Here is a 27,321-nt window from a genome sequence, read left to right on the forward strand (position 1 = left end):
GAAGCAGGGCAAGGGAGGTGATTTTCTCCTTCTACTCTGTTCTTCTGAGACACCCCTGGAGTACAGTGTCCCGTTGCTGATCCTGCAACACAAGGAACTGTTGGAGGAAGTCCAGAGGATGGCCAAGAAGATGATCAGAGGGCTGGAGCATCTCTCCTGTAAAGTCAGACTGAGAGAACTGGGGTTGTTCAGCCTGGAGAAGGCTCTGGGGAGACCTAACAGCAGCCTGAGAGTACCTGAAGGGGCTGCAGGAAAGCTGGGGAGGGACTTTATACAAGAGCATGGAGTGATAAGACAAGGGGGAACGGGTTTAAGCGAAAAGAGTGGAGATTTAGGTCAGAAATTAGGAAGAAATTACTAATTATGAGGGTGGTGAGACACTGGCACAGGTTGCCCAGAGGAATTGTGGCTACCTCATCCCTGGAAGTGTCAAGGCTGAGTTGGATGGGTCTTGGAGCAACCTGGTCTGGTCGGAGGTGTCTCTGCCCATGCAGAGGAGTTGGAACTGGATAAGCTTTAAGGTCCCTTCCACCCCGAACCATTCTCTGAAGGGGGCAGAGCCCCCGACCCCTTCCTTCTCTCGGTCTCCCCCTTCCCATGTGTCACCCCACCAACTCCAAGCGGTGCAGACTCGGGCGCCATTTGGGTCCCATCCCCTCCTTTCCCCGGGCAGAGGCGGCTGTCTGAGGGCCGAGCGGCTGCCTGAGGGCCGAGCGGCTGCCGGGAGGATCCCGACACCCTCAGCCTTATCACCGGGCCTCAGGCCGCTCAGGCCTGGGCTGCCGCGGCTCCCCGGCTGCCGGCCCATGGGCGGTGGCTCGGAGGCGCCTCCTCCTCCCTCTCCTCCTCCTCCTCCTGCCGCAGACCCGAGCGGCGGGGCCCGTCCGTAGCGACAGCAGGAGCAGCGCAGCCGCCTCAGCTCCGCGGCCGCATGGCGGGCTATGCGCCGCGCCTGCCCGGGCTGCTCCCGCTGCTGCGCCGGGCAGCGCCGCCCCCATGGGCTCGGGCCGCCGGTGGAGCCGCCGGGATCCGCGCTCCGCTGTGCCCGGCCGGCAGGTGCGGGACGTTCCCCGCCTTGCTGCTGCGGCCGCCGGGTTTGCTGAGCTGCGGTGTCCCCCCCCGCCGCCGCCGCCTCCTCCTCCTCTTCCCGCCGCCCGCGGTGGAGGGCAGCGCCCCGCGCTTCCTCAGCGCCGCGGCGGGAGCGGAGCCGCCGGGGGAGGCAGCGCGGGGGACTGCGGGTTCCCCGCCGCGTTTCGAGGCTCGGAGGCTGCTGGCACTGGCGCAACCAGAGCGCTGGAGGCTGACAGGTACCGGCCGGGGGCCTCCCCGGGGCTTTGTGCCAGAGGGGAAGGGGGCACGGCGGGTTTGTCCGAGCGGGGGCTGCCCGCGTCCCAGCCTGAGGGGTCCCCGGGGTGCAGCACGGGGGTTGGGTCCTGCCCCGCAGCCTGTCCGGGGTGTTGGAGGCACAGCCCGGGGTGAAGAGAAGGTCGAGTTTCCTTCCCGAAGTGGTAGCACCAGAGCACGGCGTGGAATAACTTCAGCGAGCGTTGGAGTGGTGGAAAAAGCGGAAAATCCGTGTTCCCCCCACTTGCTCCCGCCTCGCCTCCCCTTCCCGCTTCGGAGTTTGTTGTTGTTTTGGTGGGAAGGCAAAAGTTTTGGGTGTTTGGGAATTCTTCGCCTTTGCTGTCGCGTTGTGCCTCTGAATGTCCGAGGTTGGCTTCGCAAGCAGCCTGCAGCAAACTCGGGCCTGAGGCTGTGGAAGGAAGCGAAAATGGGAACCCCGGGTTTGCTCTTTCTTTAAAATGTAAACTGGAGTTTTGTCTTCTACTGATTTTTTGCCTAAAACTTTTGTAAGATGTTTACTTACTTGTTTTTACTGTATACAGTGAAGTCAAACACCATGGTTGCATAAATTCCACCTTTAACAGAGTGATATTATCTACAAAGAGTAGAAATGAACTTTTCTTGACATGGGGATAATAGGATAATAGCTGTTATTAGCAAAATAATATCAAATTATCGTGTGTTTGTTGTGTTTGTTTTGGTTTTTAAACCACCTTTACTGATGGTCCTGTGGCCTTCACAAAAACTTTGGTAGTTCCCATGGACTCGGTAAATGGTATTTGAGATAAAAGAGGTAGTAAGTAAGGTGTTTTTGAGAAATATGATGTACTTTGTACAAGATTTTATTCACAGTAGATGGTACAGAGCTTCATTACATGTTGGAGAGGATAGACCCCAAATAATTTGGATCCAAAGGAGGTTTTATAAGGACTCAGAAGTATTTCTGTGCTGTCAACATCTGTGTTATGCAGCCAATACCCCTGTCTTGGGTATGCAGAATAAAAGCAGGGGGAAATGGGTGGATGTAGAGGGGGAAGGTGGAATGTTCAGGGAGGTTTCAGTCTTTCTCAGGATTATTTTTCTTCATTAGCTTACAGACTAAAAGTAAAAGATCCTTTTCTAGTAATGTTCAGTCTGTTCAGAATTTGGTGAAGAAGTTTCTGATCAGATACATGCTGATTTTACAATGAAGTTCTTTGTTCTTCCCATTGCAATTGAAACATAAATCAGTTAATTTAAGGATGGTTTTTAGGAGTCAGAGGCCCTGAACTCTCTGAGAAGTAAATTAGTTCCCTTTACTGAGCACTTGCTGTTTCCTTGTTTCTCCCAGACAGGGTACACTGTACTTGTTCATAATTATGTTTTAAAACAGGGCTAATCAACTATTACAGCTACTTAAAATCAGCTACCTGTAGTTTTGTCTTTTGAGATAATAAAACAGCCTGAATTATAGTTTTTAAAAAACCCCACAACTCAACAACTCGATGATATTTATCATGAGGGGGGAAAAAAATACACAGATGTAATAACTGCTTTTCAGCATTCTTTGGGTCTTGCCTCTATAGGAGGAGTGAATTTTTTTCTTCTTTGTTGATACCCTCCATAAGGGAAAACTTTTGTTGTTAGGCTGTAATTAAGAGGATGGAAAAATTAACCAGGAAAATGCTTTGGGTCATTACAGAGTGCAGGAATCACAGAAATGAGCAAAATGCTCTACAGGTGGTTGTAAGGAAATGACATCTGCCTGTTGTATCTAAAGTATGTTAAAATATGTTGCATTTTATTTCTGTTGTATCTTTGTGCTGAGAAACTAGCCCTTAAAACCTCAGTATCTCTGTTTTTCCTGCCCTGAAAGAGAAAGGCTGACAATTTCAGTGTATGAAGCAGTGAACCAAGGGTAAAACATTTCATTTCCTCTTCAACTCCACATAACCTGTGAGCAGATGCTGTGGGATCTCTTCAGAGGCTCACAGGTGCTGTTTTGTTCTGCAGGAGAGTTGAGCTCTACCAGATCTCTTGCATTTTACATAACCATTTGTTGGTAATATAGGGATATAATATTCCCAGTGGGGAGTGAAGTGATACATCCCTTTTCTGGCATTCCACCTGGCACAGGTCATGGTGTCAGGATATTCTCCTCTTTGCAGCTGCAGACTGAAATCCCCAGTCCCAGAGGATGTTCCTGCAGCAGTGGAGACCTGGGGAGCTGAGGATGATTTATGGAGAAGCTGAGCCAAGGATAGGTTCCCTCATCTTGGAGTGGTGAGGATGTGGTGGCAGCTGAGGTGATGCAGGTACAGAGGTGAAGGGGATGCCACTAAAAAGAGGTGGCTCAGGAGTTCCAGTGTACTGGGATGCAGAGGGAGGTTCTGACCCTCTGGAGGCTCTTAGGAATAAAAATAAAAGTACCAAATATCATTCTGGTACATATGGTATAATATACATACAAATATACATACTAGTATAAATACATATATTAAAAAAAAAAAACAATCAGTGTAATGTGTTCTATGGATTGTGCCCAGTTAATTCTAGAGCTGCAAATACATTGTAAACAGGACGTGTTAGATTTTGTTGTTTTGTTAAAAGTGTTAAGTCATTTTAGGACTTCTTTGGCTGATTCTGTGCAGTCAGGTCAGGTAAACCTGTGTCTTCCATTAAATTCAACTCTCAGGGAAGAGGACAGGGCCATTGTTGAAGTTATTAAATCCTGCTGTGTGTGTGAGGCCACAAGAATGCCTTTTCAAAATGATCCCTTTTATTTCCTCCTGCCTCCTTATTTCTCCCTGTGAGAATCTGTCTTGCACATTATCCAAACCACACTTGAAGGCAACAATACATGTATTGAATTGCAAAGTAATCACAAGGAACTCTGGAAATCTTTAATCCAATAGCAAATTGTGCTCTTTCCCTGTATATTGTGCTCTTTTCCCTCCTTTTCCCTGTAAGGAGGTTTGTTTTGACACAGGTCTTTTTAGAGATCTGCAAGAAAAGTAATTTCAGAAGTTTTATTTTAGAATTTTGGGCATAACTTGTAATAGATGTTTTATCTCATGGCACGTTTTAGCCTATGGGAAGAGCAGTGGCTTGTTCATAATCTGATTTTTCTGTACCTTAAAATTATATCAGGTGATGCACTTCCTCATCCTTGAATGAGAAATACCAGATTGCTGTGGATGTCTCTATTGTAGTTTCTAATAAGGAACACAGGTACATATGAAAACAATTCTTAAAGGCAATTAAAAAAACCCCAAAACCAACCTGAAGTGTTGCACTTAAGACTACCTGATTATTTTAGGTGTATTCTTTGTAATGTAGTCCAGAAGCTACCTCAATAATTCGTTTGGTTGGGGGTGATGGGAATAGTGAACAACTTGAATTTTTTGTGTAAAATATGCAGATAAAAATGTAGAACACATCAGCTGTGAGTATGGTTGCTATAAAGTCAGGTTTTCAGTTATTTATACTCCTACAAGCTGCCATTTCTTACATCAAGTACCTGAGTAGGAGTATCTTGGAAAACTTCAGTTATTTTAGGGAATGAGGTCAGGCTGACAATGTTTATTTATTATGTAGTAACATTTAAATGGTTTAATTTTGAAACTTCTGCTCTTCTAAGCTTTTTAGCATGAGGTTGAACATCATCAGGCAGTCCACACTCGTTCAAGGACATGCTTTTCTTCATTTAAAAATTAATCAGAAGTCAGACAAGGGGCATCTCTGAAAAATCAGTTTTCAAGCACCCATTCCAACCTTGACACGGAGTCAAATTAATTCTGGAGTGTGCATGATGGGAGCAGAAGTTGGGGGCTTCCAGACCTTTGGAGCCTGGATTGAACTCCTGGCTTGTAAATCTTGCTGTCACTGAGTAGCTGGAAAATTCTTGCCTAAAATTTGGGTTCACTTCTCAACCTTTTGTATGTGGCTGCTGGGTTGATTTTTGTTGTTGCTGATGGGAATTTGTAAGGTGCTCAGCTGAAAGCAGCTCCATGCTTTCCATCTGCAAGCAACAACCACACTTCAGTTATCTGAAGGCAGTTCTTGGGATTTGAAAATCCCAGTTCCCATATGGATAGTACATCCAGGGGTAATTTGCTGCTTGTTTTCTGAGGTGCAGTGTGCCCTTGGTAGAAATCAAATAAACTGCATATATTGTTTTTTTTTTCCCTCTCTGTACCCCACAAGATTTTCCTGCCAATTTTATCCATGTTTGATATGAAATTCACAAAATGTCTAAGCAGGTTGTAGCTTTTTCACAAAAAACTTAGCTTTTTGTGGCTAGCTGCTAACACTTCTTCATTTTAAACTGGTCATCAAGTGTTGATGAAGCTCATTAAGACCTTGCAGAAATAGCAGCTGCTGTGCAGTTAGGTGCTCACCACTTAATCTCTTCCTGGAATGTTTCTGCTTCCCTGCTTATTTGTGTGAATTGTGGAGACAGAAGGAATAAAAGCTAGGAATAAAATTGGCCTAGACTGTCTTCTACACATTAAAAATATGAGCACATTAAATGCTTTAATTTTAAACACATGGTAAAAAAAAGAAGCTTTACTCTCTCCTGCAAACCTAGTTATTTTATCACTTTCCAACATTTGATGGTTAGAAGCTTGTCTGATTTCTGTGTCTGAGGAAAATAAAATTGAGAAGATAACACAGAAAGTTTAGAATATTTTTAAAGGAATCCTGTTCATTCAGTATCTCCAGCTAAACCCTGAGTGCATATTAAATGGTTTATGTTATTTTAATGTGTTAAAATAGAGAAATTACTGATGTTTTTCTACTTTGCTGAGTGAATTCTGTATTTCTACTGTATCTGAACAACTGACTGGTGCATTGCCTTGAAACAGTCCAGGGAAGCTTTTGAAAATATTCAGAGGATTCTGATCTAGCTCTACGACCCATCTAATCTAGCTCTATGACCCATCCTTTTATTGTGTGTTTTGCTAGGGTAGTAAGCTTTTAGAAATAAAAATTATAGCAGTCTCCTTCCCCTCACCCTACGTGGTTTTAATGTTTTGTTTGTGGGTGATGTGGTGGCTTTCCAAATGTTTTCCCCAATGGCAAAAAAAAAAAAAAAGTGGGAAAACCCCCAAACTATCCATGTGTTACTCAGCAGACCTGTTTGTGACAAGCTGGTTTCAGGTGTCTTCAAACAAATACCAGCTTGTGCTGCTGTTTGTGTTAATAGCAACTTATAAACTAGAGATACCTTCACTTTCTCACAGGAAAGATGCCATTTGCTTGCAGCCAAGCCTCCACCTTTGCTTTCCAGCAGAGGTTTTGCACATCAGGCTGAGTGCTTTGCTGCCTCTTCCTCCTCCTGCACAAAGTGGCAGTGGTTTTATTTGCTTATCCCTTTCTTCAAGTTCCTCAAAGCACTGTGTTGTCTTCTGCTCTGCCTGGTCAGGATCTTCTCTGAAAGCTCTGACAAACCCTCTGTAGCTTACTCTGCAAAGGCTCCTCCATACTTTGTTGAAGATTCCTGGCAGGTGTGTCCTGTTTCATCACAGGAGTCTCGGTGAGGAGCCATGGAAGGTGATTTCTATCAATCCTGAACAGCTCCAGACTCAAAAAGCAGGAATTCTCAAGGTGATAGACTTCTTCCATAAACTGCTTTGTGTAAGTGTTCCAACATAAGGGATGCCACCAGCTGATCCTTTTATTTTCATCTTGTAGCCTGCAAAACAGATTGAAATAAGGCTTCAAAAAGACACTCTCTTGTTTGCCATAACCCTCTGGGTGACAGAGGAGGCTCTGTGAAACTAACACAGTTTGCTCTGACCTCTTCTTCTGTCAGCAGCAACCTTCAGCATCACTGAAATGTCTTCACATCTGGTTGCTGAACACCTCATACTCCTCCTTTAGCCAGGTATGGCAGTGACAGCTCTTCTTTGGATGAGGAGATGGAGTGTTTGCTGATTCCTGTTTCTTCAATTAGTCAACAGCATAAAGCAAACAAAAGAAAAGAGCAGCAGCTTGGCATCTGTGCTGTTTTCTGGTTGTTCTGCTGATAAAATCAAGGCAAGAGTTTCAGTTGGGCAACTTTGTATTTGCATGTGATTTGTGATTAAATTAATAATGACAGGTCTGTTGCTTAAGGAGAGTCCTGGAAGTGACATCTGGATTATTTAAGCTTTCAACTTCAGGACTGCATCTTTCCTAGATGTTATTGACCCTTTTTCTAATGTTTCAGGAGTTGAGTAGTCTTCAGTTTGTTTTACTTACTAGTATTTAGTTCAGATGAGGCTGTTGGAAACTCCTAGTAGTTTGAATGAAGAGGAGCTCAAGTTAAATCCAAGTCAGGAAGGCTGCACCACTAGACAGAGATACAGAGAATTTTTAGCTTTACAGTCCTCTTCCTTCAGTGAATATTTTTATATATATATATATATATGCAGTTCACATGTTCCTTTTCATCTCTAACTTGGAAGTTTTCTGGACTAGTAGAGACTGAGCTGCCATACAACCTGTGCTTCCAACCAATGCTTTGACAGCAGCTTTCCCTGACAGGAGATGACCTGGCTCTTGTTGGATTTTAACCTGTGGCTTCACAGCTTGAATAAATCAATGCAGCCAGCCTGTTAATGAGGTCTCTCATTCTTACCAAGTTTTAGCCAGGAAATAATATTCTTGTGAGATGTAGCTATGGCATCTGTCCTATCAGAGATCACATTGATGAATATAATATTGAAATACTTTTACCACAGTAAAATGCCTACAAATTCTGCTGGGGAAATGCAGCTGTAGCAATTAAAACATTGTCAAGGTCAGGTGACTTAAAATTAGGTTATCTGCCTTACACACCATTACTTGGTGAAAACAGGCTCTGGATCAAGACCAGGTAATAAAACATCAACACATATTTCTGTTCTTCACCACTTCTCCACCTCACCTGCTCTTCTGCAACAGCCAAGCAAGTTCTTGTCACACACCTGTAAAGCCCAGCATGCTCATAATCAGTTAACCTTAATTCTAAATTTCTTTCATCACTTACATCCAAGAATAAATATAGTGAATATAGGAAAAAAGTGACTTTTACCTGCATTTTGTAGAAATCTATACCAGTCAAATGTTTCACTGGGTGTAGTCTTAACTCCTGTGTTGATCCTGTGATCACACAAGTTTGCAGCTGGAAGTCTTTCCCCTTTTCTATTCCATCTTTTTCCAGTTCAAGTTGAAGATCCAAGTCCTTTATCTTTCACGTGCTTGCTGGCCTGAGTGTAACACAGCAGAAATTTTTCAAACAAATCTAGAATAAGAACCCCAGGCTTCAGGGTGGATGGAACAGCAGGAATAAAACTTGTTTGGGTGGTGTGTGGAGCTTTCCCAGGACTGCTCTGTGAGTCTGCAGAGAAGTGTTTGCTTCAGGAGGTGGCAGATATGCATTTCTGGGCCCCAAATTCTTCATCAGAAATGCACAGCTCTGTTTACTCTTCAAGGAAGAACTGAGACAAAGCTTGTGTGGAGGTGGGAAGAGGCATCAAAACCCCTGTGACAGATGTTGGGAATGTTGCTCACAGCTGCCTGGGAGGTTCTCTGCTGTCTTCATCACAGAAGTGATACAAGAAGCTCAGCAGAGTGGAACCAAAATTCAGGCAACTTCAGGATTTTCAGTACAGGGTCTTTTTTGCCTTTAAAGACAATTATCTGCTGGTAGTTTTCTATGAATGGCTGCTTAAAGTGTGGGGTTGGCTGTTAGAAAATGATGCTGTAGAAATGGCATTTGTTTGTTGTGGTTCAGGTTTGTTCAGTTTTCTATTAAAACATCTATTAGGGTGTTTTGGGGTTTTTTTCCCTAGCTCTTGGCCTTCCAAGCTTGGCTTGCTTTTTCACAATCAAGCTGTGTTCTTGGCTCAAGAAATTTCTTTGCAGATTAAAGTTCATGAAGTCTTGCAGTTTCCTGCTCTGTGGTACAGTCTGAAACTGGGTTACATGGGGAGTTCCAGGGATGATCTTGTAACTTCAGTTCTAGAGCTCTGCTCATTGGTAAATATACTGCTAGATCAGATTTATTCTATTAGACCAACAACAGTGAAGAATAAAACAAAACAAATGTATACAAATTTTGCCAGTGAAGAGTAAATCAAGTGCTTTTTTAATTGGTTTTTTCCCCCCAGTAAAATTGCATGGTTTAGATATTTCTCAGATCTTTACTTCAGTCCATTGCTAGCTCAGAAATAGACTGTTAGCACCATTAATACAATAAAAAGAGTGGATAATAAAACCCAAACCAAACAGGACATACAGGAGTTGAAGGATTGTGTGTGAGATATGGAAAATCTGGTACCTGTTAATGCTCTCTAAGGATGACATCTTGTTGGATGGTGGTGTGGAAGGTCAGACAAGAGAAGCAGTTCCAGGACCTGTGACTGTGTACTGAGACTTTCAGGATCTTAAAACATGCCTTACCTAATTTATAGGATGACTTAAAATGTCCCATTCAGAACTGGGCCTAGAAGAAAGGTGATTTTTAGTGCTGGCACTCTTGACCTTAATGAACGTTTGAAGTGAAATATGACTTTGTGTGTACTATTAATGATCCTGTAAATTCAGAATGATTTTTTCCTTTCTTTTTCCTGGTTGATTTGCAGCTGCTGTTGGCTTTCTGACCGTTTCCAGTGTCATTACCATGTCAGCCCCTTTCTTCCTGGGAAAAGTGATTGATGTTATTTATACAAATCCCACTGAAGACTTAACTGACAGCCTGACCAGCCTGTGTGCCTTGCTGAGTGGAGTCTTTTTATGTGGTGCTGCTGCTAATGCTACTCGTGTCTACCTCATGCAGACTTCAGGTAAAAACAGAAGCAAAATGTGGTACTGAGAGTCATCTTTGGGGAAAAAAAACCAAACACAAAACAAAACAAAACCAAACCAAACAAACAAAAACCGGGATATGTAATGATCGGAAATAATCAGGGATGTCCTCTTGGAATCAGTAGGGTTTTTTCTTACCAGATCAAAGGTGCAAAAATAAGTATGCTGGAATAATTGTTCATTTTTATTTACTGTTAGGTGGCATCTTAACATGCCAGGAGAGAGTGAGCTTTAGCACTCTGCAATGTGACTCTTGAGTGCTGTGACATCCCCTGACTTTTCTAAATTGTCGTTCTCTGCGTCGTCTCCTGTGCCCTGCCTGACTGCCTTCTGTTTCTGACAGGACAAAGGATTGTGAAACGTTTGAGGACGACCATGTTCTCTTCTATTCTGAAGCAAGAAACAGCTTTCTTTGACAAGACCAGAACAGGAGAGCTGATAAACCGCTTATCTTCAGACACAGCCCTCTTGGGCCGTTCGGTGACCGAGAACCTTTCTGATGGGCTCAGGGCAGTAGCACAAGCATCTGTGGGGATTGGAATGATGGTAGGTAGGGTGGGCTCTTCCCTGCTTGTCCCTTCTTCTGCTTTTAAGTTTCTTTCAGTTCTGTTAGGTAATGTGTGAGAGTCAATCCAGAAAGTGTTGTGTGGGTTTTCTGATGCAAGTGTATTTCAGTGGTTATCTACAGCAATTATATACCCCACGTGCCTGTAGCCACTTGGTGTTTACTGAGAGGCCAAAGGAGGGTCTGAAATGCCCACATTTATCAGGCAGACTTTAGGAGGCAAATCATAGAATCATAGAATTGGCTGGGTTGGAAGGGACCTCAGAGATCATCAAGTCCAACCCTTGATCCACTCCCGCTGCAGTTCCCAGCCCATGGCACTCAGTGCCACATCCAGTCTCTTTTGAAATATCTCCAGACACGGAGAATCCACTACTTCCCTTGGCAGCCCATTCCAATGCCTGATCACCCTCTCCAGAAAGAAATTCTTTCGAATCTCCAACCTAAACCTCCCCTGGCACAACTTGAGACCTTTTGTGCCCTCTTGTCTTGCTGAGAGTTGCCTGGGAAAAGAGCCCAACCCCCCCCTGGCTCCAACCTCCTTTCAGGGAGTTGTAGAGAGTGATGAGGTCTCCCCTGAGCCTCCTCTTCTCCAGCCTCAACACCCCCAGCTCCCTCAGCCCTTCCTCACAGGACTTGTGCTGGATCCCTTCACCAGCCTGGTTACCCTCCTTTGGACCTGCTCCAGCACCTCAATCTCCTTCCTGAGCTGAGGGGCCCAGAACTGGACACAGGACTCAAGCTGTGGCCTCCCCAGAGCTGAGCACAGGGGCAGAATCCCTTCCCTGGACCTGCTGGCCACGCTGTTCCTGAGCCAGCCCAGGATGCCATTGGCCTTCTTGGCTACCTGGGCACACTGCTGGCTCATGTTCAGCTTAATAGCTGAAATAGCTTAGTTCTGTTCTTACCAAAGATACTAACATCAGTTGTAATATTTCCATGGTCATGGGTAAATAAGATGTGAAGGACCTCATGAAAAAGGCATCAAATCAGTTTGATCCTGGGTAAAGTGCAGGTGAGCAAAGGCAGCACTGAGTATCAGATTGGTGTTGAGGAGTTTACAAGTGTTAGTCAATATATTTAGGTGTGAAGCATGTTAATTAAGGCTTCAGTTCAGCAGTTAATATTTCTTGGTGGTCAGCTGGTTTACATAAAAGTCTGATTTCCCATTATGCTTTCTGAGGCATTTAATTTTATTATGTTTCTTTGAGAAAAGGTGTGTTGGTTGCACTTGTCTGAAAGTGTGGCAATTTCTGCTGTCCACCTGGAGTTAAAAACAGCAAAAAATCTCCTTATAAAAATCAGCTTCCAAGTTTTTTTTTTTTTGTCACTGATAAGAACTTTGTCTTCATGTATTTATGTAAGCAAATAGAGGCTAAAATTATATCTTAATCTGGAGTAAATTTATATAAGGCACCCTGCTAGAAATGCTGCCATTATGCAGTGTTAAAAGGTGGACTAGAAAAATTTGCCCAGAAAGAAGGGATTAATGTAAATACTAATAAAGTCTGTCAGTTAAGTAAAGCTAGAGGGGTTTTTTTTGGAGATTTTTCTGTTTTGACTATAGAAAGCAAGGTGAAGTGAAATCACATTAGATCTAATTTCAAGAAATCTTAGGGAAATAATCTGTTTAGGATCTTTGTTGTTATGAGTAATAACAGTAAATCAAATCCAGCATTCCAGGTTATGAGCATGTGTGGGTGCTAGGGAGCATCGATTACTCCATCCATCCATCCCTTGGTCACCCAGAAGTAGGGTATAATGTTTCTCTAGTCAAACTTTGTGTTACCCCATCTTTTTAAAAGTTGTGAAAGCACTTTAGAAGCTATAGAACAGTTTGTCTTTCAGCATCCCCAAGAGATTTCCTGATAGGCCTCTTCACTGGCAGGTTAGGAGACCTGGCTAGGACCACAGTGAGAAAGCCAGAAATGAAATCCAGGCCCCATTGCTTGTAATCCTTTGTTCTGACCATTGGACACATTTCCCAGACACTGTGGAGGAATGGAGATTTTGCCTGGAAGAAATAAAAAAATGACAAATGAAAGTGTTGGAGAGTTGTTTCTCCTGTTGTACAGTTGGAGAGTAGTTTCTCCTACTCGAGAAAACTCTAGTGAGAGAAGTTGCACTTCAGTACTCCAGTAGGTTGCTTTTAACCCCTGACACATCCCTTTTTCTTCTAGTTTTTTGTGTCTCCTAGCCTTGCTGCATTTGTTCTGAGTGTTGTGCCACCCTTGGCTGTCCTGGCTGTGATTTATGGAAGATACTTGAGAAAACTTACGAAATTAACCCAAGATTCTCTTGCAGAGGCAACGCAGGTAAGCTTTCAGCTGACACTTTCTGCTTAATTTAAAACTCTCTCTAGTGTTTTTAGGTTAATATCTCTGAAGCTGCAGATCTGCTGAAGGAAGATAATTGTAGTGTTCATTACCCTAAGCCATGCTGAGCCTGTAGTTCTGCATCTGAGCAGAAGTAAACTTGAGGAAAAGTAAACTTGAGGAACACTTACTCATGGATCTCAAAACCAACCATGCTTTGTCAAGAGCTGTCTTGAGAGAGGTCTTGAGAATTTGGAAATGTAGGAAAGGATAAGGAAATAGCTGTATGAGAACATAAAAAAAAAATAGATCAGTGTATAAGGTGTGTAATCTGGTACCTGGGTTTGAGCAACACTTTTTCTGGACTATGCTTGTGAGTGTGAAGCCATCAGAAGCATCCTGGATCAGTCTTTTAAGAAAACTTTGCTAGCAAGTGCTTCTTTAGCATGAATCCTTGATGTTTGGCCTTCTTGTCAGCTCTTTAATGTGCATGAGGCTTGAGATCTTTAAAACTTCTCTGGGCTTCCCATATTTTTTGGAAGAAAGTCAAGGGAACTGTTGTTTCTGAAGAGGCTGCTACAGAGGGGCTTTCATTGTGTTTGGAGGCTGTACTGAAATACTCCAAAGCAGTAGCAGAGGAAGAGGAGTGAGAGTGACCTTTTTCTCATAGGCTGAGTGTGGGTAAACATTGTTAAAATGGACAGAAATAGAATTAGGAAAGAGCTGGGCAAAACAGCCACAGTTTTGCCAAAACAGACACAGCCAAAGAGTTGCCAGCTCTTTTAAACTTGTGATGTCCTGTTTAGGATTTCTGCAAATTGGCTGTTAGAAGTCAAGATTAGCCCTTTTCTGTTTATCTTCCTCATCCTGTGTTGAAGGGAAGCTCATGCCTTTGTAAAGCAGGTGTGGGGCTTCACATGAGCAAGTGGTTTTCTTGTGCCATTCAAATTCTCAGGTGGGCTGGATGATGGAGGAAAGAGAATGATTTAAAAATATCTTATTTCTACTCACAAAGGGGGGCCTTGTTCATGTAAAACCATCACAGTGTCTGTTAACAACACATTCTAACTGTTTACAATTGAGGTAATTTTAGAATTAATCCTTTGCTGTTTAGAAGTTAATTTAAGTTAAATTAATTACTAGTGTTGCTTTGATTAAACGAGTGGAATTTTTCAGGAAATCAATCTTGTATGGTTTAGTGTAGAACAGAATATTCTTTATTTTTCCCTCTGTTGTTATTGCAAGTTATTGTGATAAGTAATTTTCTTATTTGTTTTTCAGATCAAATTAAGCTGTGTTGTGGTTTGTTTTTTTTTTAACTCTTATGCTTTTCTTTCTCTGCTAGCACTTAAGGTAATATTGAAGTTCTTTTTAAACTGCCTGGGCATGCAGTTTGCTTTTAACTTAATAGAATTAAAAAAATAAAAAAAAGAAGGGGGACAAGGGAGAGAGTAGAAGTAGGAGTGTATGAGACATTTTCCAGGGATATCCAAAGAAATGTGTTTGGAGATGGGTGTAGTGATCCTGGTTTAACTTTCAGATGTTGTGTAACATGAACTTTCCAAATTGGGTGTCTGGATGTTTGTTTGTTTTGTGTTTTAATGCAGTTAGCTGAGGAGCGCATTGGAAACATCAGGACAGTCCGAGCTTTTGGGCAAGAAGTAGCTGAAATGGAGAAGTATACAAATAAAGTTGATTATGTGTTACAACTGGCTAGAAAAGAGGCAATAGCTCGGGCAGGCTTCTTTGGAGCTGTAAGTATAGTTTGATGCAAGTAAAAATAAAAAAAAATCTGGTTGATGATGCCAGATTACACCAAGTGTCTTTATTATTTTTAAATTCATGAGGATGGGTATAAATCTGCAAATAAAAGGAGTGTAAATTGAACTTACATGTAACTGGGAAGACTGGACTTGAAGCAGGCTAAATTGCTGTGAAACTGCACCTTGAGATACAGTGGTATGATAAAGGCAGCTGAAGGCTCTGTTCCTGCCCCACACCCTGTAGCTTGGTGCTGCTTATCTGAGCCCATACCTGCTCTTCAGGGAATTAAACCAGTGGAAACCTTCCCCCACCCTCAGCATCTTGTAAAGGTTTGGCTTCCTGATGAGATGAGCATCAATGCAAAGGAAGCTGGGGAGTGTTGCTGCTGGGAGAGGAACAGTGGGATTGCATTTTCCAGCAGCAGCTTGCAGTGAGTTTGCTGGATGGTGTTCTAAAACTGCAGCATAATAGTAGATTTTTCAACACTCTGCCTGTAATGATGGCTCAGAGAAATATTTGGTGTTTCCTTCCATTTTGGAGAAAATTAAACAATGAAGAACAGAGTTACTTGCTTTTTGAATGCTTGTTGGGTAGCACAGTGCCTTGGAATTGGTTTTGCTCAAGTTTAACTCAGTCTTCTAAAACTCTAGATACCTGTATTATGGGACTTCTTTTATCAGAAGGCAAATTCTGAAACATTTTAGTGGGTGAAATGGAAAATGTATGTGATAAAATGTACCTTTTCCTCTTTTCCCTTAGACTGGCCTTTCTGGAAACTTAATTGTCCTCTCAGTCCTATACAAAGGAGGATTACTGATGGGCAGTGCCTATATGACTGTTGGAGAACTTTCATCTTTCCTAATGTATGCTTTCTGGGTTGGAATAAGCATTGGAGGTATGGAATGAGAAATTAAATTTTCTTCAGTTCAGAGGATTACAGTGAGTATGGGGGAGGGAGGAACAAAGCTCTCAAAAGATCTGGGGCTGTCTTAAAAAAATTCTCTTCAAATCATAGAATCATAGAATTGGCTGGGTTGGAAGGGACCTCAGAGATCATCAAGTCCAACCCTTGATCCACTCCCGCTGCAGTTCCCAGCCCATGGCACTCAGTGCCACATCCAGGCTCTTTGGAAATATCTCCAGACACGGAGAATCCACTACTTCCCTGGGCAGCCCATTCCAATGCCAGGTCACTTCCCAAGAAATCTTTTTTTTTCCAGAAGAGTTGAAAATAATAATTTATAACCTAATCTTCATATGAGCCTTCCATTTTCCCAAAGGAATACAGAAGTGTTTTTTTTTCAATGTATGTACATGACAGATAAATACTACTTTTATTATCATTGGGTCTAAATTAAAGATACTTTGTATATTATTTAAGGAACTAATACAGGTATTATATTTTTTACAAAACATATATAAAATATACTCTAGTTAGGCTTGTAAATTTAGCTGGATTCAGTTTAGAGTGTCTTGATCTGGAAGAGTAAGCAAAGAGCCAGCAGAACATTACAAAAGGTGCTAACCTTTTGTTTTTCCTTACTAACTGACTCCTCCTTGAAGCTCAGACTCTGTAATCTACTGGCCCAGGAACAAACTGTTCATCTTTTTGACAGAGCAGTCTTCACCACTGCACACAGGCAAAAATGAAGATAAGGTATTTTGAAGTTTGACAGCTGGTTGGAAGGGTTCTTCTGTAAAGTGAGTCTGGGGACTTCTGATAAACCAGCAGGGCAGTGCTGCTCATCTGTACTCTTCTAAGCCTAAGCCTGGTGTCACTGGAAGCAAAAATGTGATGCTGGAGAGCAAAATTTACAGAACCTGCTTCCTTGGGTATCAAAATTCCAGTGCTGCACATTCCAGCTCCCTAAACCCTTTCTTCTCTGCTTAAATTGCTTGAATTCAGTTAACAGAGAGATACCTGTCACTTTGAAGACATTGGCCAAATGAATGTTAAATAAATGAAAAACCAGGTTAGGAGCACTGATAAAATCTTGTTGGATTGGCATTTATTTGTGGTAAAAACCTCTTTTTAAAGTCTACTGAAGACAATTGAAGAATATAGTTCTGCAGGGAGCTTGCTCTCATGGGGACTCTGAAGTAAAGGTGTCTGTCCACAGGAGATCTCCCTTCCTTGATACCTGCAGAGCACAGAAATCTTCCCAGTGCATCCTTTGGCACTTTGCCTCTTTTTGTTTTAACAGTCAGCTGTGTTTCCTGCCAAATACTGAAGACAGGTTATGAAAATGAGCAACATTTTCTGATTAATATTTGCTGTCCATTTTAGAGGGTGCTTTTTCTTAGGAGTGGTGGTGAAGAGTCAGACCTCAGTTTTGATGGGGCTTGTGCCTCCTCCCCTGTGCCCTCCTCAAGGATGTAGGTGCTTGGGCTTTTTTTTTTGTTCCAAGCAGACAACTTCTCACCATGGCTACTGCCTGGTTTTGCAAGCTTTCACACAGTCCTCAGCAGCAGCATGATGAGATGCCCTGTCTGTAGTTACAGACTTCTGGCCTTGTCCTGGGTATGTTGCTCTGCAGGAAAAAACCTATTTTCATATACCCTGAGTTTTCTGTCCTCCTGAAATCACTTTCAACACTATGCACATTTTAAGGTGGGAGTAGTTTATTCTCTACGTTTATTCTGTTGGAATTCAGAGATTTTGAAATTGGTTACTCTGTTTTGAAAGACATTAATATAAAAGGTCTTATTTCTTCCCTTTTTGTGTCTTACTCCATTTTTCATTCTAGGTCCATTTCTGTGTTTATTTCAGCAAGCCAGCTCCAAAATACTCACACAGCTGCCAAGAGCAGGGGCCTAGTACTAAATGCAGTCCTTGCCTTTAGCTTTTGCTTTCCCAAGTAACATTTGAAGCCCACTGACTTGGGAGACGTATTTCTTTGGTTTGTTTGTCCTCCACATAGCTTCTCAAGTGCTAGTTCAGCCTTAGGTTTGTGCTCTCCCTCCCTTGGAGCTAACTCAGCCAGGCTCTTCTATAGTAATATAATCCCAAATGACAATTTCAGAGTGCTCAGCTCCACTGAATGGTTTTGAAAATACAGCTTGTTGGCTGGAGGGTTATTTCTCTCAAGCTGGGTGCTGTTCTTTGTGACAGATGAATCAAAGAGTTGTTTTGCTTTTGAGTATACACAAGCTTCCATTAATTAACTTTTTCTGTATTTTGTTCTTCCAAATGGTTTGGTTTAGAGCCATAACTAAGAATGATCAATAAGGGTTACTGGTAGCTCTGAAGTGACACTAGGTAGGTTTAAATCAACACCCCTGATAGTGCATTGCAGTAAAAGATCCCCTATATGTCTGGGTGATTAAAATGCTGGTGATGAAAAGTACAATGCAAATTTAATGTCTGCTGTGTCTTCCATTCCATATGGATGCATAAATCTGCTTTTTCTTTAGGTCTGAGTTCCTTTTATTCTGAACTAATGAAAGGACTGGGTGCTGGTGGTCGTCTGTGGGAACTGATAGAAAGGAAGCCCCAACTTCCATTTAATGGTGAGTCCTGTCATTAGTCATGACCCCTGAGAAGATCCTGGCTCCATCCTCCTGATATTCACCCTTTACATATTTATAAACATTCCTGAGCTCCCCCCTCATTCTCCTCCAAGCTGCAGAGCCCCTCAGCCTTTCCTCACCAGGAGATGTTCCACTCCCTTCAGCATCCTGGAGGCTCTGTGCTGGACTCTCTCCAGCAGTTCCCTGTCCTTCTGGAACAGAGGGGCCCAGAACTGGACACAATATTCCAGATGTACTCAGCAGGGCAGAGTAGAGGGGGAGGAGAACCTCTCTTGACTTACAAACCACCCCCCTTCTAATACACCCCCAGGATGCCATTGTCCACAAGGACACATTCCACAGGAACTCCCAGGTCCCTTTCCCCTTTCTCCAACAGCTCAGTCCCCACCTTATACTGGTACCTGGGGTTGTTCTTTCCCAGATGGAAGACTTCACACTCACCCTTGTTGTTGGAATTCATTGAGTTCTTAATCTGATGACACCAAGTCACCATCTGGCCTCTGTCTCAGTTCTCTTGACAGCTGCAGGCCCATCTGTAGGATGCTTTCCAGTGTGCACAGACTTTATGTAGCCAGGAAAAATAAACAATATTGTCTCCAGTGAGGGGAGGCAGACTTAAAATAGGAGCCAGTTGTCCCCAGCTGGCTAACCAAGGGTTTGCTACACACTCTTGGCTTTAGCAATGAAGCTTAAACTTCCTGCCATGACTGCTTATTACCCATTTGCACCCAGCAGTTTGTGCCCTTCATAGACATAAGTGCAATTGTTGATTGCATCATAGTTTGGATGCAATTTTTTTTAGTTTTAATTTTATTATTTATTTTTAATCTGGGTTATTTCAGTGGCTTTCACCTTTACAGTGACCTGAGTGCAGAGAAAACAGGAGTTGTCCTCCTGTTGCAGGTACAGAATTTTAAATTACACCAATAGTGACATCAGGTTTTTTATAGTCTGAACATACATTCAGACAAGCATGTAGCATTGGCTTACAGAAAGCTTAAGTTTCCTTTCAGTATAAACTGCATACATAGGACAGGACATAAACCTTTGTTTCAAAAAAACAATTTATAATTGATTTCTGGCTCATCAGACAATAAAACCAAGAGACCCATCTGAAACTTCTGCTCTCTTGGCTATTTAGGTTTTATTTTCATGGAACTCCAGCTGCTGTTGGTGACAACAAATACCTTGGGAACAAATTCTGATGTCTTTTTTCCTGTATCTAGAACCCAAAAAGAAACAAGCACAGTCCTGTATACAGCTCTGAGATACTTATACAGTAATATATAGAGGAAGGACTTGTGGTAGCAGACTTCCTGTATTGCAGCAGGTTTCACTGTTTCAGGCCATGGAATAGACTATGCAATAACTGGAACTGAGAATAAAGATAAGCAATTACTTGTTACTTTTATAATAATATTATGCTGCTGGCACAGACTGTAAGTGTGGTTTACAGACCATTCTGCTTTTTCCTAACAAACAAGTTATAATGTTTCTGTCTATAGGTTAAAGTCAGGAAAGTCTGAAATTTGCTGTTCTTACCTTTGCCAATTCAGTGCTACTACAAGTAGAATGAAAGCCTGGAGAAGAGGCAGGAATCTGGAAAAAAAAAAAGAATTTATTTTGCTTTTTAATTTTTTTTTTTGCCCTAGGAAGAGCAGGACTAGTGAAATCTTAATTGCTATTGATGGGTGCCTGTGTTCCCTGGCCGGAGTTTAGCCAGACCTGGGCATGTGCTACCCTGTGCCATAGCCAGCTGGGGGTTAATCAGGTGCTGTATCTGAAGAGATGTCATGGTTTGAGGTGCAAATCTTCACCAGGCACTGCTTGGGTGTTGCTCTGGTGCTGCCAGTTCTCTGGTAGGAGCTCTGTCAGTCAGACACTGGGAGTGCAGCATCACTATCCAGTTAAGTCTGCTTTGCATGGATATGTGCTGTTGGGATTTAGCAGGGAGTGAAGAAATTGGGTTTCTTTGTCTTAACTTATAAATAAGCTTTTTCTAGTACTCATAGTCATTTAAACTGAGTGTTTAAATCAAATGTTGCACTCTGGGAAGAAGCTGGTTTTATTTAACATTGCACTTCATTAATTCATGATGGTTTGTTATGGTATTTCACAAACTGAAACTTTAGTTTCAGAGAACTGTTGCCTAAGGACTGTGCCTCTGATTGGTCTTTGAATACACTGGTGGCCTGAATTTATTAAATATACTTCCTACTTTAAAAAAAAATCTAAAAAAAGGCCATTAATGCAACAAACTTAGCAGCAGCTTTAATCCAGTGCCAGCCTTTACTGAAAAGCCACAGAGTTAACAGGTAGGGAACTGCTCCTGTTGAAAGAGGAGGGTGTTCCAGGTGCCTTGTGAAGGTGAAAGGGCAGCAAGTGATGTGCAATGTTTAACTTTTTGCATCTGTTCTATGGCAACAGGACTTCTGACCCCTTGATTTCAGTGCTCCTAATGGGCAAAACTTAAATTGTGTGTAATATTCAGGTAATTATACTAGAAGGGAACAGTGTTAGGTGTTAACAAGATGCAAATTCTCTGTCTTGCTGCAGGTAGCCTATAGGTTCACTGCTTGTGAGCAACCTGAAATTGCATTCAGGAAGGAGTGGTATAGCACATTGATTTGGTCATGAAATGTAACCCCTGTGGTCCTGAATTGTGGCTTGCAGCTATTCCTAGACTTCACATGGAGATAGATATTTGGTTGGGTGGCTGAAAATCAGGTTTCAGGAGGGTTGAGCTGATTCTTTTTGTTTCTCTTCACATTTCTGTGTTTTGTTCTTTGTCCTTCAGAGGGAATCACGTTAGGCAAAGACACGTTCAGAGGTGCTTTGGAATTCAAGGATGTTGAGTTTGCATACCCAACACGTCCAGAAACAAAGATTTTCAAAGATTTTAGCCTCTCTATTCCAGCTGGCTCTGTTATGGCTCTGGTTGGCCCAAGTGGCACAGGGAAATCAACTATTGTATCCCTTCTGCTGAGGCTGTATGACCCTCTCTCAGGTATGTTTTCTGTGCTGCTCTCACTTGTGACAACGGATGTTTTGGACCTCAGATACACCTGACAAACACTTGGGGTTCCTTTGCTTGATAAGATTATTCCCCTGGATTATTCCCATTGTTCCCTCTGGGGTTAGTTACCTTGTGGTGGTGCCTGCATGGGTTTGCTTTTCTGATCCCCTAGGATGTGATTCCCTGGGGGTCTCTGATCCCCCAGGATGCGATTCCCTAGGGCTCTCTGATCCCCCAGGATGTGATTCCCCAGGGCTCTCTGATCCCCTAGGATGTGTTTCCCTGGGGGGTCTCTGATCCCTCAGGATGTGATTCCTCAGGGCTCTCTGATCCCCCAGGTTGTGATTCCCTGGGGGTTTCTGATCCTCTAGGATGTGATTCCCTGGGGGGTCTCTGATCCTCCAGGGCTCACTGTTCTCAACTGTTCTTTCTGCTTCTTTGCAGTACTTGCCAAAGAGACTTGACTTTACTGTTTCTTCATTTAAGGTACAATCACTGTTGATGGCTTTGATATCCGTCAGCTAAATCCACTGTGGTTCAGGACAAAGATTGGAACAGTGAGCCAGGTAAGGAAGGGAAAAAAAAATAAATCTTAAGTCAGTGTTATAATTTTGTGTAATCAATGAGCTGTGCTTAACTTTTAAAAAACTAAAGCTGCTGTTGTGCATGCTTTATTGTAAAAATACTATGAGCTAGTCCCATTCTTCTGTGGTTTGTTTTTTTATGATCATAGAAATTCAAAATATTAGCTTGAAAGAAAAGTGCATGTGGAGACTGGTAAGTACTTTGTTGGAAACTCTATAGCTGTGACCATCTTGATGATTGCTATAAAGAAAATAAACAAAATCCTAACGTTTCATCAGGTTTTGTACTAATGGAAGTTACACAATCACAACCATTTGAAAACTGACCCTTTGCTCTGTGTTGTTTCCAGGCAAACACAATTTCAATAGGAAAAGATGAAAATACAACAGTGTTGGCACTTACTCTCGTAGTGCCCTGTCCTTAGCAACACCTAAACTCTGAAAGTACAGAGAGATGTTCTGTGGTCTCTGAAAAACAAAATATTTGACCAATGAAGCTGTGTTCCTCGTCTCCTCAGGTGCTTCACAGTGCAGTTAACTTTAAATTGAGTTAACTCTAGCTTACATATTCTTTAGCACAGATATAAAAGAAATTAATGCTGAGTATTGTAGGTGGGGTTTGTGTTATTCAGTGTATAAGCACTCCATGCAGTTACAGAGCTGCCATATTAGTTAATGTTTTTTGATTTTATCAGGAACCAATTCTGTTCTCCTGTTCTATTGCTGAAAATATTGCCTATGGTGCAGAGGATCCTTCTACTGTGACTGCAGAGGAGATTCTGAAAGTTGCTGAGATAGCTAATGCTGCTAGCTTCATCAGAGATTTTCCCAAAGGCTTTGACACTATAGTTGGAGAAAAAGGCATTCTGCTTTCAGGTACATCTTTATATTGCTTATTTTAAAAACCTTGATAGTAAAGAGTGAAGTAAAAATGCTATTATTTTTTTTTGCTAGCATTTTTGTCCTCCAACTCATAGCCTGCCATAAGTATTTAAAAAAAATCCCTCCTTCATCTCCATTTGCCCCCTGAAGTACGTGTGTGTAGCGGGAAGAGCCTTTCTTGCTCTGGAGGCTTGATGAGCTGCTGGCCTCTCCATTGCCTCGCACAAGAGTGAGCTTCTTTTCTGTGGGTGTGTATCCCACCTTTATGGCCCCCTGGTAATAGGGGTCCTGCCCTAACCAGGCACAGGTGGACTCACACCCACTCATTGGCAACTCGAGGCACCTGGTTTATCTTGTTTCTCTACACATGTGCCTTATTCTGCTTAGCCCAGGCAATCAGTTAAAATTCCTTCACATCTGTTTTCTTACTTCACTTTACTGAGATTTTTCCCCCTAGGTGGACAGAAGCAACGAATTGCAATTGCTCGAGCTCTGCTCAAGGTAAGGCAGCACCCCAATAAATATTTAATTCCTTTGTGGGGAGACAGGGTGGGTTAAAAAGGAGGAGGCTTTTCAAGGGAAGAGGTGGGAAATACTTGTTAAAAGAAAATGGTATCTTTCTCATTAATGAGGAAGTTTGAAAGGGCTGAGCAGATGAACTAAAGACCATTTACTAAGTGCTTATTCCTATCTTCCAGTTGTGTTTTTTGATAGTTGAGGGATGGAAAATCATTGTATAGTGGTTCACTTTCATAAGACCAGGTCAAGGATGAAGGAAGACTTTAAGAATATGGTCCTAGTAAACTCCTGGGTGGAACTTCAGTCTCTGTGTTCACATCTCTGCCACTCATGGGTTGATTTTTCTGGGTTGCAGCTTACCGGGTGTAATTTTTCTTTTTTCTGTAAGTGTTGGTGCTGGGTCTGGCTATAGGGCAGGCTGGATGCTGGGCAGATCTGAGGAGGCTTCTGAGGATCAGAATGAGGGAGTTTGGTTAAAGGACAACCATGGGGCCCCACAGTTTGATGCTCAGCTGAAGTTTTGAGCCTTGCTGAACCCAGCTTACATTCAGGTTAAGCCCCAGGGGTTTCCATGGCACCAGAGTGTGCCCAGTTCTGCAAGATTACTGGGAAATTTTCATTATCTCTTGCCACAAATGCTGAAAAGCTGATTGTATTTCATGCAAGTACAGTTCATGGGAGTAGGAACTTTATTTTGGGGAGGAAAAAATAAAATACAGAAGTAGTTCTGTATATGTGATTTGGAGTGAAGTGCCTTCCCTTAAGGATGAAGTCTGAAGCTTTTGGTGTCAATTTCATCAAGTTTGGGTCATGTACTGTAATTTAAAAGAGACATCTTAGGGATTTAAGTCTTGGTGATTTATTTAATTGGCAAGAGTTATTAAATACTGTTTCTTAAGTCCTCTATTTGATCCATGGGTGAAACACTTTGTTGTTATGTTTGTTATTTTTTGTTACTAGGCAGTTACACATCCACTGCAAGCAGAGTAGCTCAGCCTCTGTGTAAGATCCACACAGGAGCAGCAAATAGGAAAGTGAACTCCTGACCATGTTTTTTTGTCCGAATTATTTCCCACCTTTAGTTTGTATCTTTCAAATAGTGATCAGGTAATAGTGTTCAGTGACTTTAAACTGCAAAATTTGAGGATGGAAGAGTGTTTGTTTTGTCCTCTTAGCATTTAGACTTCTTAAAAGTAAGTCTTTAAAGGTCACTGAGTACTTTTGATGAAATAAGTGCACTTACTTGGAGTTTTAAGCTATAGGAATCATTTTATTTTGATATAAATACTCATATTTTGTCTGATTGTTACTATAACTGATTTTACCTTCTTCTTCAGAATCCTAAAATTCTTCTGTTAGATGAAGCAACAAGGTAAGAAAGAAAATAAATGGAAACTCAGAATTTACATGTAAAACTCAGGTGTTCTTTCTTTCTTTCTCTGCATGCTCAGGCATGAATTCTGTAGCCCCTGATTTTTCTCTGCCCACAAAAAGGATTTTCTTTCTAGAATTATGTGAATTGGTTAGGGGAGACCCATGATTTTTCATGGAGTTCCATGGGTAACATGTAGCTTGATTTTTGAAACATCTGCTTTAGTTTAAATGAAGATCTTAAAGAGAGGTGATTACACTGCAGTACAACTTATATTTTTGTTTTCACTGAATTAGTGTTATTTACCCATGTAGATTTTGAAATGTGAGAATGTCTGATGCCTCTCAGTTGGATGTGTGCACTATGCATACCCCAAAACTTTGTGCAGTTCCACAGGTTCAGCTTCCCCAAGAACAGCAAAGTTTTGCAGCTTTAGCAAAATAAACAAATGCCTCCAGAACTGATCTGTCTGAAAATAACAAACACTCTCCTCTCCCTCCTCCCTGCTTCCCATTTCCTAACAGTGCTTTGGATGCTGAAAATGAGTATTTAGTGCAAGAAGCTCTGGACCGGCTGATGGAGGGGAGGACAGTCCTGATCATTGCCCATCGCCTCTCTACCATCCAGAATGCTGATTTTGTTGCAGTCCTTGGGCAGGGTAAAATCCTGGAATGTGGAAAACACGAGGAGCTACTCGCCAACCCAAATGGACTTTTCAGGAAGCTAATGCAAAAGCAAGCTTTCCTTCAGAACAGTGATAATTTTGCATTAGATTTACAGTCCAGAGGAAAGGATGCATTAAAATAAAGTGTGACAGAGGATGTGTGGATTATGGGAGCTTGCAAACTACAAAGAATATAACTTATGGTTCAGTTATGTAAAGTAAGTGTTATATTTTTCCAAAATGTACAAAATATTCTTTCGAAACTTAAATGTGTTTAAACTTTTTATTGAAAGCTTTTTAATAATTATTGAAACTTTTTAAAATGTATATCACAGAGAGATGCTTTCAGTGTATAGATTTTTCTCCTTCGTGATCCCTGGAGACCACTTAAGTCTTGTTTGCTGTACCACACTGTATGATGATGTGCTGCATTCTCAAGTAAATTCAGTATTTTCTGGGTAATTAAATGACAATCTGACAATTTTCAGATCGTTGTCTCTTACCTTTCCAATGGACTTTCACTTTTTGTGCTTGTCAGTTGTCTTAAAATGCTGGAATTCAAAAACCCAAGACAGGAGTGTGCTCTGAAGGTCCTGTCTGACTCCCACTGCACTGTCCTTTCAGCTGGTGTTTGTTCTGAAAAGTGAAAGTTGATTATGGTCGCCACCTACAGTTACTGGGGAGCATTACAGAGGAGAACACAGCAGAGAAGCATGAGTTGGAGGAAAGTTCTTGAAAAAAACAAATAAAACCCCAACCAAACAAAACCCATGACTTTACCTAAGGAATAAGGGAATGTGTATTAAGTCACAATAGGAAAATCTATAATTTGCATGAATTGTCTTCATTCTCTTATTTTCCCAGTTCTTCAGCTTCCCTTCTGTGATGACACCCACCCAGGAGTGTCTTCTTTTGGCTAAGTCTTTCTCCTTTTTTAAGGCATAAGCAAGCTTTTTATTTTAACTTAAAATGTCGCTTTTAGGCAAGAAGTGGGATTCCCACAGCCTTGTTAGGGAGAACTACTAATCGACCTTCTCAAGGACAACTAATAAAGCAATGTTATACCAAAATGACTTACTGCAGGAGGATACAATTGGCAGTAAAGAGTAGGCTTTCTGTGTCTAATTTAAGATTCTCTTCAACAGAATCCCTCTCGACTTTGAGAAGCACAGAGAGCAGGTGAAGGGAGGAGATTTTCCCTCTCTCCTCTGCTCTTGTGAGACCCTACCTGGAACACTGTGTCCAGTTCTGGAGTCCCCTTGAACACTTCCAGGGATGGGGCATCCACAGCTTCTCTGGGCAACCTGTGCCAGGGTCTCACCACCCTCAAATTAAAGAATTTCTTCCTGATGTCCAACCTAAATCTCCCTTCTTCAAGTCTGAAACCATTTCCCCTTGTCCTCTCACTACACCCCCGTATCAAAAGCCTAACCCCAGCTTTCTTGTAGCCCCTTCAAATATTGGAAATCTAAAGGTACTGCATGATTATTTACCCACCAAGATTTGCATGGAATTGTTTTCTTCGTGGTTTGTTCGGTTTGGGTTTAATTTTTTATATAAATCTGGGGACAAACAGGGCTTACACCACAGATTCATTTACAGATAAGGCAACTCCATCAGTAGAAACACATCCTTCCAAAATCGCCAAACAATGATCCTTCAACAGCAGTTTTTTAGTGCACGTCCAGACGCCTTTCTCTGCTCCTCTTAGCACCAGAATAGCGGCGCTATGAATTCTGTACCAGAACTCCCAAACCCAGCCCTGTCAATCCCTCTGGCAGCACACCGAGGCACCGACCCCACCCGCGCTTCTTCCGGCCATTTATGCCCGACCACCCGACACCGCTCACATAAACGACTTTCTAATTACTTCCACCGGAGAAGAAAAACCTCCAGAGATTAAAAAAAAAAACCCAAAACCCTCCGGGCAGCCGCTGCGGGAGGACCCAGA

General features: G+C 42.1%; 1 protein-coding gene across 1 annotated transcript; it reads left to right on the forward strand.

Annotated features, from left to right (window-relative positions):
• Nucleotides 1-904: 904 nt before the first annotated feature.
• Nucleotides 905-25,940, forward strand: ABCB10 (ATP binding cassette subfamily B member 10). The gene is made up of 13 exons (XM_030448113.1): nt 905-1,307; nt 9,936-10,136; nt 10,502-10,704; nt 12,904-13,038; nt 14,646-14,792; nt 15,562-15,697; nt 18,217-18,312; nt 21,131-21,340; nt 21,836-21,915; nt 22,629-22,809; nt 23,273-23,316; nt 24,672-24,706; nt 25,231-25,940. Exons 1-13 carry the CDS (start codon nt 932-934, stop codon nt 25,511-25,513), a joined length of 2,127 nt encoding a protein of 708 aa, XP_030303973.1. The 5' UTR covers nt 905-931; the 3' UTR covers nt 25,514-25,940.
• Nucleotides 25,941-27,321: the final 1,381 nt, after the last annotated feature.

The sequence above is a fragment of the Calypte anna genome, chromosome 3, assembly GCF_003957555.1.
Source record: "Calypte anna isolate BGI_N300 chromosome 3, bCalAnn1_v1.p, whole genome shotgun sequence".
Classification (NCBI taxonomy): domain Eukaryota; kingdom Metazoa; phylum Chordata; class Aves; order Apodiformes; family Trochilidae; genus Calypte; species Calypte anna.

What these genes read in the sequence shown, in the direction of transcription:
- ABCB10 (XM_030448113.1), top strand. Translation starts at nt 932, where the DNA reads ATGGCGGGCTATGCGCCGCGCCTGCCCGGGCTGCTCCCGCTGCTGCGC. An exon ending in GGGCAGGCTTCTTTGGAGCT is followed by an intron (nt 14,793 to 15,561) that starts GTAAGTATAGTT and finishes CTTTTCCCTTAG; the next exon opens with ACTGGCCTTTCTGGAAACTT. An exon ending in AGATTGGAACAGTGAGCCAG is followed by an intron (nt 21,916 to 22,628) that starts GTAAGGAAGGGA and finishes TGATTTTATCAG; the next exon opens with GAACCAATTCTGTTCTCCTG.